This window comes from Anolis carolinensis, chromosome 4 (assembly GCF_035594765.1).
Source record: "Anolis carolinensis isolate JA03-04 chromosome 4, rAnoCar3.1.pri, whole genome shotgun sequence".
NCBI lineage: Eukaryota > Metazoa > Chordata > Lepidosauria > Squamata > Dactyloidae > Anolis > Anolis carolinensis.
The window spans coordinates 114,680,452-114,695,827 of NC_085844.1; the positions used below are offsets into that span (position 1 = coordinate 114,680,452).

The window sequence follows — 15,376 nt, forward strand, 5'->3', positions numbered from 1 at the left end:
AGTATTCCAAACAGCTGTTTTGAGTCTTGTTCGTTGGAAACCACTGCCAGAATTGATTACCATGCTTATGATTTTCCCCTGTCTATGGATAACGCTGGACCCTCTCACACAGTCATATTGTCTAGATTTTCATTCAGCAAAATTTTGCAATGATACTTGCAGTTCTTTCCAAGGCCTTCCATAATAAACATGCAGCCTGAAATGGAGTTGTGTGTTGAACATAAAAAGCTAATATACGGCACACAACAAGACAATGCAAGGCATCATCAGATAAAATACAGACAAGATGATGCCTGGAGAACATGAAGAAGAAGCCAGTACTCTCCAAGGAGTTCATACAGCCATTAAGATATAGCTAAAAGAAAGCACTGGATATTCTGTGTGGGGGTTAGAATAGTAAAAGCCAGATAAAATGGCATGTCTGTCTTCTGGCTTTCACTGTTCTTGGAAAAGTGACACAAAAATATATTTTGTCAATAAGAAGCAGATGTCAGTTTTTGAGTGGGAGCACTACTGACTTCTGCTTCCCCAGACTGTCCTCCCATATTTACCACATAATTAATAGAATAGGCAAAAAAATGATACTGCCATGAATCCTGAAGCTTTCTCGGATTCTCCACAGTTAAGGTATCCAAATACATGGAGCCTCCGGTGGCCTAGGGGATAAAAGCCTCGGGACTTGAAGGTTGGGTTGCTGACCTGAAAGCTGCCAGGTTCGAATCCCACCTGGGGAGAGTGCGGATGAGCTCCCTCTATTAGCTCAACTCCATGCGGGGACATGAGAGAAGCCTCCCACAAGGATGGTAAAAACATCAAAAACATCCGGGCGCCCCCTGGGCAACCTCCTAGCAGACAGCCAATTCTCTTACTCCAGAAGCAACTCCGGTTGCTCCTGACACGAAAACAAAAATACAAATACATATTCAATTGTACCAATAAGCTATGTCTACTACTTCCTCCTAATTTCCCCAACATAATACTTTCTAAATGTTATAGACTACAATTTCCATCACTCTTAGCTAGCATATTATGCTGGAGATATGCATGGATACAGTACCAGTTTAGAGAAGAATGTCCAACATCTAGTAAACTAACAACCATATCAGGAATAAGGTGTTGCAGAAGAGAAACCACAGAACATTAAAATTGTGATGATGCCGACACTAATCAACCTCAAGTCAGCTTTCTTCTACCCTTTCTTTCCTTCTCTTTTACTCTACCAAAATCCAAACCTACTTTCTGGAGGAAAAGATCTCAAAAGCTTTCACATCTTATGGTTGCCTTTAATAAAGGTACAACATTAATATTGATTTGAGTTTTTTTTCCTTACAGCTAACACAGCTACCTTTGCTTTTCATCATCATTGTGTGAAAAACATTCTCCTCTCTAGAGTGTAAGTAATAATGACTTCCACCTTATAAAATATTACTAAGATATATGGGATAGATGTGTCTTTCTCCAGCTATAAGTCTTTCAATTGTATTTCCTCAACCCACCAAGCACTACTTCTGCACAAGATTCTTGTGTTGGTATGGACTAGTCTCAGAGTAGTGTTCAGCAAATGATGTCACTTTATTTATTGTTCGTTTCTCACTGGTAGATGATAGAACGGAAGGCAGGGAGAGAGAGATATACCTTTTAAGTAAACATAGCAGCATGCAGATATGGAAAATATACTTACTTGAATGGCGAAAACAGAAATGGTAGTGTAGTTTTTTTCTTCTGAGCCATCTTAACCTAAATATGGACAAGTAGATAAACAAAGATGGTAACAAAAATGACTATCTTAAATAAATAACAGTGTATGCAATGGAAGAAATATAGCAGGAAAAATATGGGAGAACTTTTTTTTTGTTTTTGACATCTCTTTTAGGTATTTGTAATGTGGCCACATTAATACGGATGTCAGCTGCAATGGAGTTGCTTCCAGACAGGCATGTAGCCCAAGGGGGGGGGGGGCTTGAGGGGCTTCAGCCCCACCTTGAAATTCTCAAAGTAGTCCGCGAGAAGGCCTTACATTTATTATTTAAACTGTTATGTTTATTCATATCATGATCTGATCACCATGCTCAATACATCCCATATGCATGGGGGTATTGGGGTAACGATACAAAAGGTTTGCTAGGGTAGATCCTTTCCCATCCAAACTCAGCCCCCCCCCCCCCCGCCCCAAAGCAAAATCCTGGCTACAGGCCTGCTTCCAGATAATTTGCATAGGATTGAAGCCCTATGACTAGTAATCAGGCAAGTAGTGGGAGAGTGTAGGCTTTCAAACTTAAGACAGACAAAATCTTTGGAAGGAAAAAGGTAAAGGTAAAAGTTTCCCCTGACATTAAGTCCAGTCATGTCTGACTCTGGGGGTTGGTGCTCATCTCCATTTCTAAGCCGAAGAGCCAGCGTTGTCCGTAGATACCTCCAAGGTCATGTGGCCAGCATGACTGCATGGACCGCCGTTACCTTCCCGCCGGAGCGGTACCTATTGATCTACTCAGACTGGCATGTTTTCGAAATGCTAGGTTGGCAGAAGCTGGAACTAACAGCGAGCGCTCACTCCGCTCCCGGGATTTGAGCCTGGGACCTTTCGGTCTGCAAGTTCACTAGCTCAGTGCTTTAACACACTTCGCCACCAGGCTCCTTTTGGAAGGAATACTGGAGACATATTGCGACGTTCTCCTATGGCACCCTCCCAACATCTTAAATGGCCTGGGGTATTTTTGTCCCCTCACATGTTTCTTCTATCAGCCCCAGCAAAAATGATAAAAGACAATGGGCATTGTAATAATAATAATAATAATAATAATAATAATAATAATAATACTTTATTTATACCCCGCCACCATCTCCCCATGGGGACTCGGAGCGGCTCACAACATTACAAAAGTAACAGCGCATAAGAAACATATGGGGAGATGTTTTAGACATCTGCTTGGAAGAGATGAACTAATGCCCTCCACCACATATTGGACACACTCAACAAAGTTTTTAATATCCCTAGGGGTTCTTACAGATCCATAAAAACAGTACTGAGTAAAACTAGTATCTTTGATGTAGAACAAGATGAAATCAGAAAAAGAGTAGCGCCAAGTTGGCTGGGGGGTTTATGGAAGCACTAGTCCCAAACTGTACATTTTCCAAACTTTGCTTCAGATATCAGTGGGTGAAGGCCCTTCCCACTACGCTTAACTGGTGGACAAGCACGCACAAGAACAAAAAGCTCTTGAAGTATCCCGGTCTCAAACAGATTGGAGGTTCAAAGTCCAATAAATTCATTTGTAGTTTTATTTGGCACATATCAGAACCTACAAGCAGAGATTGTAATGAGAACAGTTCAATCGCAGATATAGAGGAAATCTAAAGCCTAGCTCAGTCAGTACTTCTGATTCAAGTCCCCGTTGCCTGAACAGGATGCATGCCAGCAGAGCACTTTGAGAATTGCCAGAAACAGCCATTAACAAGAATAGAATTAAATTCCAGGACGGATCCTATCATTCTGTTAGAAGGCACTGCTTTCAGTAGCATCAGTTCACACTGACTATTGAGAACATGACCCTTTGAAATTAAATTCCCCATTCTAATGCAATTTCCTTGAAACATTTTGATATATATTCAAGTCACTATTTGCAGGGGATGTGAAAAGATTTAAGCTGTTTTTCTTAATGCTACTGATTCTTATTTCTGAATACAATGTTCTAAGAGTAAACACGTAATCATTACAATATCACAGAATTAAAAGTGAACTCATAGGCCACCAAATTAAAACTGCTCCTGCTGAATTCATAAACTCCAGCTAGAGCATCCCCGGCAGGTGGCTGTCCAGCCTCTTTTTGAAAATGTCTAGAGCAGAGCTTTCCAAACTGTGTGTCGTGACAAGTTAGTATGTTGGCTGCAGTGTGTGAGTGAGCGAGCTTCATGAACGTAATGAGCAACGTCTGTGAAATAAGCAACAAATTATATATTTTAAATATATATAAATGAACAGTTTTAATTAGATATGTTACGTTCCTATACATTTCCTTATTACAATTTATGTATGTATCTGTATCTTCATAAGGGGTTGTTTTAACCTCCGGTTTGCTAGTAAAATAGAATTACTGTGTCGCAAAATGGTGCATGTCTAAAATGTGTGTCACTAACACGACATTTCTGAAAAGCTATGGTCTAGAGAACCTTTTCAGCTGTGGAGTACTTTTTGAAGGAAAAGTTTATCGTGGAGCCCCAAGGAAAATTTATATATTATATACTATATATAAGGTATATATATCAGGCATGGGCAAACATTCGGATACGGGGGCTGCATTGTGTTTTAAAATTTGACAGACAGGTCAGGCCAGTGGCAGATAGGAAGTAGTTGTATGAACTAACTGAAAAAAACATGAACGAATTCCTATGCACACTGCACATATCTCGTTTGTAGTGTGACAAAGAAAAGAAGAAAGAATAATACGATATTTAAAATGAAGAACAATTTTAACCAACATAAACTTAACAGTATTTCAGTGGCAGACCCCAGGGGACATCCAGTCCAACCCCCTTCTTCTATGCACGAAATGCACAACCAAAGCACTGCCAAAAGATGATCATTCAGCCTTTATAATAAAAAATAATAATATAATAATAATAATAACTACTACTACTACTACTACTACTACAATCACCTTAATGGGATCTGCATGCATAATCCGAAAATACATCACACAGTCCTAAATGCTTTGTGATACGAAATCCAGCATATATCCCTTGTTTGCTGTGTCATACTATGTCTTTGTGTCAATAATAATAATAGTAATACCAACAACAATAACAACAGGAGCAACCCCAGCGGCCATCCAAACCACTCCCCTTCTGCCACTCAGGAAAGGCACAATAAAAGGATTTCCAACAGATGGCCATCTAACCTTTGCTGTAATAACAATAACAACAACAACAACAATAAGAGCAACCCCAGGGACCATTCAGTCTAATCCCCTTCTGTTATGCAGGAAATGCACAATCAAAGCACTGCCTAAGATAGTCATTCAGCCTTTGTAACAACAAAAACAACAACAACAACCACCACCACCACCCAAGGGACCATCCAGTGCACTCCCCTTCTGCTATGCAGGAAAGACACAATAAAAGGATCCCTGACAGATGGCCATCCTGCCTTTGTATCAACAGCAACAACAACAACAACAACAACTGGAGCAACCCCAGGGGCGATCCAGTCCAACTCCCTTTTGCTAGGCAGGAAAAGCAAGGAAATTGCTTCCGCTTTCAGGAATAGAATGAGGAGAAGGAGGAAGAGGAGGAGGAAGAGGAGGAGGAGAAGCAGGGTTTTGCAAGGCGCTCTCAGCAGCCAGGTTCAAGCATGTCTTAGCCTCCTCCTTCCTGGCAACAGCATCTGGTCGGCCGAATGGAGGGAGGGAGGAGGGAGGGAGGGAAGGTGGGCGGGTGCCCCTCAAAGCCCGTAGCACATAGTGCAGGGCCCTCCTGCCTGGCACTGGCGTGACCTGGCCATCTCCCTGCCCCTCTCCCCGCCTCAGAATGAGCCTAGACCTCAAGGAAGGAGGAGGAGGAGGAGAAGGAGGAAAGAAGAGAACGACAGAAACACGGAGCCCCAAAGGCTCCGTAGAGCACACTTTAAGAACTGCTGGTCTAAAGAGTAAGGCCTCACAACCTCTCTGGGCAATTGTTTCTATTGCTGAATTACTCTTACCTTCTATCACTTTAAATTAAAATGATAACATATACATGAGTGTGCAGTTGCAGTTTTAACATGTAAACTGTTTTGATCTGATCAGGCCATTCATTTAGTTTCATCTAATTAACTGAATCTTAATGCAAAATGCTTTCATTCAGGAAGAGCTCATTTACCTTAAATTGTTCAAGATGCTGAACAGCATTTGTAAACATGCTCTCTGCTTTAAAATGATCACTGGTATTGAGGTACTCCAGCGGCAAAACACCCTGTAAAAAGGCACCACAGTTTATTCACATGATACAAGACTAGGAAACCAGGTTGTAGTTTGCATGAAGGAACCATGATTGTTCTATACAATAAGATTAAACAAACTAGAGTATTTCAAACATTTTCTAGCTTGAACCCTATTTGTGAACTACAGTAGAGGTTGCACTTTTTGAGAGAAGTGGCAAAAGAAAACAGCGTATATACTTGTGTATAAGAAAGACCCATGTATAAGTCAAGGGCAGGTTTTGGGACCAAAATTCTGCATTTTGACATGACTCTTGAGTCTGCAGAGGGGAGAAAAGTCAGTTCCCATTCAGGGGACCAGCTGCAAAGTCACCAACATTTTCCAGGCCTTCAAAAATGTCAGAACCGGCCCACAGATGAGAAAGGAGAGAGAGAGAGGGTGCTTCTTAGTCACAGGACTAAGCTCTTGTCTTTTGTCACTCTACTCAGAGAAAGAGATTGTTCTTTATCAGTAAAAGTTAAGGTACAGTATTTATATTGATTCATGGATACGTTGACCCAGCTTTTAGACTTACACATAAGTACAATAAAAAAAACTTGTCAGCTCTGAGTAGCCTGATTCTTCGTTGCTTTACTTCCTTCACGGCTACAGCATCAATAGCTTTTTTCTTCCTGTCACCACTTCTATTGCTGGTATAGTTACTTTGGTATAATGCATCAAGAGGATTCAAGACACAGTATGTCCCACTCCTTTGTAAGGAATATCTCACACACATGTCAGCATTCCCACTACCAGTGATGCTTTTGCCAACAGTGAGAAGGGCTCCTACATTTGTATGTCTTCATGTTAGCCTAAATGTATGCACTCTTCTGTGCAAAAAAACACAAAAGAATTTTTTACCCAACCAAGCCTTCCTTTGCAAAATGTTTGTATAGGCCTTTCTCAAAGCCACTGACTGTACACCTAGAAGCAGATGAATGGGAGGCTTGTTGCATGCTAAAGAACAAGTGATAGATTTCACAGATTTTTGGCAAAATCCCTTTTATTTACATATACACACATTCGAGGCTGCGTTTGCTACAGGTCATGAGAAAGGAAGTTGCAATTCCATGTATATTTGCAGTTCTGATCTAATCCACAGAGAACTGGAGACACATCTCAAGATGCTCAGATAGTTGTATTATTATTATTATTATTATTATTATTATTATTATTATTATTTTAATATGTATTTTATAAAAATATGTTTGGTACTTTTATAGAATGTTTAAGATGATTATGTTGTAACCCGTGTCGAGGAGAGGCAGGTAAGAAATAAAGGTATTATTATTATTATTCATAAATACCTTTATTACTTACCTGCCTCTCCTCAAGGCAGGTTACAACATAATCATCTTAAACATTCTATAAAATACAAGTACCAAACATATTTTTATAAAATACATATTAAAATACATAGAACAAAGTATAAAACACAGGACGTGAGTTTAAAATTTATGATTCAAACTGCTGGAAGAAATAAGTCTTTAGATGTGTTTTTAATTTTTGACAGCTGATCTAGCTGCCATTGCTCTTCCAAAGTCTTGGGGCAGCTAATGAAAAGATCCTTTGGGTGACAGTTGCCAGTTGGGTTCTTAGACATCTCCCAAAGGACCTAAGTTTTTGGGGCAGATTCTACGAGAGAAGGCGATCATGTAGATAACCAGGATCCAAGCCATGTAAGGCTTTAGAGGTCAAAACCAACACTTTGTACTTTGCCCAGAAATAAATTGTTGTTTGCCCAGCAACTAATATTATTTGTTGGGGTTATAAACTACCAATTTTAGGGGGAAAATATTGAGATATGTCTCCAGTTTTTTCTGTGTATTTCATGGAACACTTCCCAGTTATTGCATCTTCAGCTCTAAGGCAAGAAACTGGCTGAGATATGCAGAACAGGCCCAGTAACTAAATGGCTCCCTGCTGCAAATTATTCATTTCCATCTGCTCCTTTCTTCTTCTCTTTCTCTCACACATGCCTTCTTAGATATGAAAAATTGAGATTCCATAATGATGTTCCCAGATCCTCTCACTGAGACAGAATCTATCAAATAGTTCTAGTTAGCAATGATAGAGACACCTGTTCCAGGTGACCTGATGCCCTCTTTAGAAGAACCTAGAAGTAGACAAGAAAGGAATATAGTCCCACTGCATGTTTCATGGCATATTGAATATGCTACAGAAAAGAACATATACAACAGATTGATCCATGATAAAGGTGACTATGATTTCTGTGAGAGATGTAATGAGACAAGGGAGAAGGGTTCCAAATTATGTTCAAAATTCCTTGACATAATGAGTTGTTTTTCACAATGCCATGTAACAAACAGTAACTAAAGCACAGCCTACTGACTGTCCTGATTCCAGAACCCCAGAGCAAAGCATGACTTTTGAGAATAAAGAGACAGTGACAGCAGCTTCTGCAGTTGGCATTATTTAGCTGGCCATCACTAGACATGCCTGAGGAGCAAAAATAATCCTCAGCTGCAAGATTCGAGATAAAAAAATGGTAGGTTTCAAGGAAGGACGAGAAATGCCTAGTTCAAAAAGGAGGCCAGAATGATTTATTTGTTTATTGATTTATTTACTGTATTTATACACCACCCTTCTCACCCCGAAGGGGACTCAGAGTAGCTTACAAGTAGGCAACAATTCGAAGTCACATAAACAGACATACATTAAAAACATAAAAATTAGTACCTTTGCATTTTTGTCCACCAGCCCTGTTCTGAAACTATATTGCACAAGTCCCTTCCCCCAAAATTTCAGTACTCATTACTGCCCAGACTATTTTTTTTTTCGTGTCAGGAGCAACCGGAGTTGCTTCTGGAGTGAGAGAATTGGCCGTTTGCAAGGACGTTGCCCAGGGGACGCCCAGATGTTTTGATGTTTTACCATCCTTGTGGGAGGCTTCTCTCATGTCCCCGCATGGAGCTGGAGCTGATAGAGGGAGCTCATCCGCACTCTCCCCGGATGGGATTCGAACCTGGCAGCCTTCAGCAACCCAACCTTCAAGTCACAAGGCTTCTATCCCCTAGGCCACCGGAGCTCCGCCCAGACTATTGGTTGCTGATGATGCTGTTTTTATGTTATTGTCTTGTTGTAATGTTGTTTGGTTTTATTGAATATGTTTTAATCTATGCTTAATTTTAATCTCTGTTGCATCAGGCTTGTTCCTATGTGAGCCACCCTGAATCCATTCGGGGAAGTGAAGGCAGGATATAAAAATAAAGTTATTATTATTATTATTATTATTAATATTAATACCAAAAGTTAAAAACATCTAAACATTATTCAGCTTCCTCCTCAGTTGATTTGCTATGTCTTTGATTTGTATGGAATCTATGCTAATGTACATATAAATTGCATACCTAAGTAGAATTCAAAATCTCACGTATTCACTAACAGCAAAAAATATGTGTCTTACCACAGAATTCAGGGGGAAAGGGACTCCAATAAGAGAAGTCATCAATGGTGCTATATCAGCCTGCAAACAAACAACAATGTTCTCAGGATAATGCTGAAATGCCAACTAAAAATAATACTTTAGGAATATTGTAACCTAAAGGGTGGTACAGCTAGTTCAAAGCACTTGTTTTGTGTTTGAGGAGGAATAAATTCTTATGCATTCCACTTTTTAGCAATGGCTAAAGTGAATGGCAGCATAGCAGTGGGGAAAAACCTTTGCAAAATAGCAAAGAAAAAGAGAAACGCCCCAATTTTTGCAAAGGGTAGGGAGACACTATTGAGGCAGATATCATACATGAATGAGAGATGCATGCTACAAAACCCCATTCAACACAATAAGGTGGTATAACGCAACTGGTAGTTTGCGGGAGGGGAGGGGGGCAAAGCTGTGCACAGATGCTCTTACATTGCAAATGGGAATATGAATGAATACTGGATACCTCCTTGTGCAATCATTGGTATATCCAGGAGTAATGCCAATGAAAACTCCCAACAGGATTCTAGCCATAATGTTCCTAATCTCCTAATTGAGGATTGCCATATTAAAAGGAAACCCATTTGAGATTCTGCTTGCAAATTAAGGGTGTAAAGTGAAAGTCTGATTAACAGCAACACCGACACTATATCACAAAGGAAGACAGAGGGGGAATTTACTTGCAAAAGAGAGGGGCTAATTATCCCCCCTGCACACTCCTATTTCTTTATCATAACTAAGATACCGTGAATGCTGAATGAGTCAACAGAATATTTGGATGTAAAACTCAAGGGGGGGGTGTTTAATTATTGTATTTAGCTAGCATTATAAATTATTCTGACACTTGTATGTCCTCATGGTAGCCTAAATTGAAATGAAACATTAATAAGCTGTGAACTAGATACAATGAGGTACCTGGTTGACATCTTGGCGCTTCAGGGTCTCTAATTTCCAATCTGTAAAAAGATAACAGAGAAGAAAAGACAGTTTTTGATATGGTGTTAATTGATGTAAGAAAATCAGAGGAGAGGAGGAGTAAATAAAGCATCTGGTGCTTAATGAGCTGTCACTGTTTCACGCTGCATAACCTAATTTTTCCTACTGAAAAACTAAATATTCACATCTTAATTTCACAAAATAAACTGAAAAAATTATCAAGAATATTCAAAATAAATTTGTTTGCACACTTTAAAATAATGTGAAAAGAGAGAATAATCAAACATGAAAGCATCATATTTTGCATCTGAATTGCACAAAAGATGTATTGATGCATAAACTGGAGTGGGGAAAGTATGGCCTGCATGCTGTCTGAAACCCTTTATGTAGACCCCACGGCTGAACCCGACCCCAAATCCCCTAGGTTCCAAATGCTGCAATTCCCTCACTCAAAACCTATATTTTTTCTGCCTTCACAACCAACCAAACAGCCATATCTACAGCTAAAAAAAACCAGAGCATGTAAACCAAAAGTAGACTTCAAGTTACTTCAGGGTTATATTTTTGGCAGTGGCCTGCCCAAGGAGTGTGGGGAAAAAATTAGGTCTGTTACAGTTGACAACCCCTACCATAAGGAAATGAATATGCTAATGAGCAATACTTTGATCCAATATCATTACTTCTTTTTTCTAATTATTTTTTATTTAAAGAATGTACAAATGTACAAAAAATGCAAACAAACAAAATACATAAACATCAACTGGGTTGCTGTGAGTTTTCCAGGCTGTATGGCCATGTTCCAGAAGTATTTACGCCTGACGTTCCACTCACATCTATAGCAGGCATCCTCAGAGGTTGTAAGGTATATTGAAAACTAGGCAAAGGAGGTTTATATATCTGTGGAAGGTCCAGGGTGAGAGAAAGAATTCTTGACTGTTGGAGGCAAGTGTGATTGTTGCAATTAATCACCTTGATTAGCATTGAAAAGCCTTGCAGCTTCAATGCCTGGCTTATTCCTGCCTGGGGGAATCCTTTGCTGGGGGCTGTTAGCTGGCCCTGATTGTTTCATATCTGGAATTCCCCCGTTTTCAGAGTGTTGTTCTTTATTTACTGTCCTGATTTTAGAGATTTTTTAATACTGGTAGCCAGATTTTGTTCATTTTCACCATCCTCTTTCCCCATTGATGGCACCATCTAAATGCCTTCCAGGAATAAATGATAGCAGACACCATTCCAAGACCTCACGACCTGGAATCATCTTTGCTCCTCTCCTTTTACAGAGCAATAGGTCCATGAATCTCTCTGCACAAAAAAGGACCAGCTAAGTGTGTAGTCAGCTCTTTTCCTCCTCCTTTCCTGATCAAGAAAGGTGAAGAAAAGTGAGACTCAGCAAGTCACTCTATATGCTTCTGGCTATGTTTTGAAGTGGCTTTGCTCTCTCCTCCATATGCAAGTAAGAAAAGGAAAGAGTAAAAATTCAGCCTAGATATCCTCATGAGCCCATATGTGCTTTCCTTCAATGGATGAGGACATGGCACGAATGAGGCCTTACCTGTGACTTCCATAGGCTAGATGAAGTTATGTTGGCTACCAGTTTTGACCCAGAGGTTTCCTGCCCCTGACTTACAGCCTGGTTCTACACATATTTAGTTTGAAATAAGTCATAGTTTCTTGTAGAACTCGAAGTGTAAGTCTGGAATATTAGTATGCAATGGGAACTTGTAGAGACTTACTGAAAGAACGGCACTTGTAGCATTAGGTTGACATACAATAGTCTACATAAACGTATGCTACCAATTTAGTTCTTTTTGTTAGTCTATAAGGCACTACACTAACTCTTTGCATGCTGAGTTCCTAGCAAGTAATCTTATGCCTCCAGCCTCAGTTTTTGAAACTGTATGGACATTTTATGAAAATCCAATTTGTACTTTCACATTGCTTCTACTGATGGCATTTGTGATAAACACTGAATGTAATGACTCATATGGTCCACTTGGTGGAAGGAAAAAACATTTATTCAGATCCCAGAAGTAACTTGCATAAAATGGTTTGCACAGCCTTCAATAGTCTTTACATTTTTTGAGAAATAAATCAATATATATATCACAAGAAATATGTTGAAAATTGAAAATCATGTTGTGTTTTATAAATGTACAGAAAATCCATCATTTGAACATATAATATTATTTACCTTTTAAAAAGCCATCCTCAAATTGTTGTGAGGCAACTCTCTGTGGGTATTTGATTCCTGCCCCCCAAGCAACTAGTGGTGTTAAAGTCTCTGATGGATGGCCGGCTCCATGTGTCCCTGGAAACATGGAAAACACCAAATCAAAGTTAATGGACAATAAACAGTTGGTTTTCTTAACAGTTTTCCCCAACCCCTGGCCGCTAAGAGCTGTAACAATAAAAATAGGTATTTTAGAATATTACTAAATGTTTTATCTATCCATGAAGCTAAAGATGAGTCTAGTGGTAAAGTTGTGCATATCTAACAATCCATATGAGTCTACAGATAGATTAAACAAAGCATTGTCATAAAAAAATTACTGACTGTTCCCCAAAATCATTGTTACTGTTGTTAATTGCACCTAAAAATAGAAGGCTATTTTAAAACCACAAATCCCCAGCAGACAAAAGTGGTTGCCAGGCTAAGAAAAAAAGTGAATGGGATGCCACTTCAGCATATGCTGCCTGACGCAGTTCCTTAATTTTTGCCAAGTGGATAGGACCAATCCTGCCGCCACACAGTCGCATTCATATAGATCAATAATGCCTTCTCTTACAATAAAGAAAGCAATGATTATAATCATACAGCAATAGTTTTTGTTTGCAAAATAAAGTGAATCCTCAACAATTTTCTTTCCGAGGAACAGGAGTACGCAATGGATCTAACCATCCAACCATCATGTTTATGTTTTGTTTTGTTTTTGCTAATTCAAATGATTCTGTGATGTTACAAAAAAGGCCTCACCCCAATCTGTCATTCCATGATCAGAAGTCAGGATAAAAGCTGTGTTGTCATCACGTCCATAAAAATCCTCAATAACTGAAACAATTTCCTTCACACCTTCATCAACTGCCCTGATATTATTCTTGTATTCCCTGTGAAGGAAAAAAAGGGTTGTTTTGACAGGATAATTAGAATGAATTTAGAAATTTGCATAGGCTGGGATTTGCCTGTCATCCTCTTAAGAGTTGCTCTGAGTCAGATAGGAGATTTCTTAGTGCCAATCCTCTGAAGGATTGTTGGCATGGAAGAACCACTGGTAAAATAAATGGCAGTAGATTCAATTGGTAACCCTTATTATTATTATTGTTGTTGTTGTTATTGTTATGTTTCTTTATATTCTTTTTTTCCTCTCCATAAGGAGACTCAAAGCAGCTAACATTAAAAGCATTACAATATAATTTAAAATATATAAATATTAAAGCACTATTAAACATCATTAGTATTAAAACAATTCTGATTAAATTCATAAAAACATCTAAAACCACAGCAGCCCCTGACATGATCTCAAAAAGCTTGCTTAAATAAAAAGGATTTAGCCTGCTGCTGAAAGGACAGCAGGGAGGGAGCCAATCTGGGCAAAGAGTTCCAGAGCCAAGGGGCAGCCACCGAGGAAAAAGGCCCACTCTCTCGTTCCCACCAACCGAGCTTGAGGTGGAGGTGGGACCGAGAGAAGGGCTTCTCCTGAAGATCTCAGAGCCTGGGCAGGTTCGTATAAGGGCATGTGGTCAGCTCTCTGCACTGGCAGGGCTCTTCATTTAACTCTTATCCTACACAGCAATCTCTGCTTCACTCTCTTTCAGACTCTTATAACAAAATACTTGAAATCTTACTTACATCTGGACCCTAGCTTTTTGATTCATGAACGTGTAAGAAGACTGCAGCTGTGTGTGTTTAGAAAAGCTTTAAACTGAATGCTGGAAACATGGAGTGAGCTTGTATTATGCTACGAACTAGATATACCTAATTAATTCAAATACAAGAAAAAGGATTCCACCTGAATATTACTTAACATGTTTATCTGTGGAATGGACTGCCTCAGTGGGTTGAGGACTTGCCTTATTTGGAAATCTTTAAAGAGAGGTTATAGGTGTATCGTTTAGCTTTAGTTACATATTCCTGGATAGCAGAAGACTGAACTACAGCACATGATCCTTATGATCCACTGTATCTGCTATATTATCTATGGTTGTGCTATTCAGCCAACTTTTACAAAAAGAATGTATTATTTATCATAAGGGACATGGCTGAAACCAACTTTTTTTAAAATCACATAAACAGTATGAGTTAATATGAGCTACATGCTTATAAGCTCCATTTATTTTATTACATCTGTTGGTTACATGCTGAACTCCATAATCACAGGTACTTAAAGCTGTTTAACTTTGGCTGGTTCACACTAAAATTTTATAGCATTTCCAATAATAAACTGACACACTGTACCTTGAATGAGGCCGATGAGCATGCCCGTTGGTGTCAATTCCTAGTAAGTGCAGGAAGAAAACAATTTTCGGCTCATGCAGTTTAGAAAACAAAGTATTATTGTTTCTAGATGAGTTGAAGAACTCCTAGATCAGAAAAGTCAATTGAAAGTTATATTATTACTTCGGCTATTTTTTTTCCGCTAATATATATGCTTCATTCATTTTTGTGATGAAAATGATTAAGATTAGTATCTAATGATATAACTGAAGCAGATTTAACACATGGCTTTTGCTTGTGTTACCTGTGTTCTCAGCAGGGAAGCAGTCAGATTTTCTCTCTGTCTTAAAAGCTTTCAGACTAGAATATTTGCCATTTCTATGACAGAAGGAAAGGGCACACAAGAGCATCCCTCAAGGAAATGCAGGAAAAATGAATTTTGTGTGTGATTTGTACATAGAAATCTATTGCCATCTCCCATACCACTCTTCTCTCTCACTCCCTCTGCTCCCCTGTCATCATCTCTTCAAGAGGAAAAGAAGTATTGTATATGGAACCAAATGAAATCCAAACTAGGCACCAGTGTGCTATGACTTCCATAAATGATTACCAAAG

At 39.1% G+C, this 15,376-nt stretch overlaps 1 protein-coding gene across 3 annotated transcripts in view; it reads right to left on the bottom strand.

The window, feature by feature from the left end:
- Window positions 1-15,376, bottom strand: part of pign (phosphatidylinositol glycan anchor biosynthesis class N) — a 195,807-nt gene that overhangs the window by 154,050 nt on the left and 26,381 nt on the right. For all 3 annotated transcript variants that reach the window (XM_062977651.1, XM_062977650.1, XM_008116866.3), the window contains exons 6-12: window positions 14,783-14,907; window positions 13,304-13,434; window positions 12,521-12,637; window positions 10,309-10,349; window positions 9,379-9,438; window positions 5,854-5,946; window positions 1,682-1,737 (exon numbers count right to left, since the gene is read on the bottom strand). In XM_062977651.1, coding sequence (XP_062833721.1) covers window positions 1,682-1,737; window positions 5,854-5,946; window positions 9,379-9,438; window positions 10,309-10,349; window positions 12,521-12,637; window positions 13,304-13,434; window positions 14,783-14,907 — 623 coding nt within the window. The remainder of the gene's footprint in view (window positions 1-1,681; window positions 1,738-5,853; window positions 5,947-9,378; window positions 9,439-10,308; window positions 10,350-12,520; window positions 12,638-13,303; window positions 13,435-14,782; window positions 14,908-15,376) is intronic.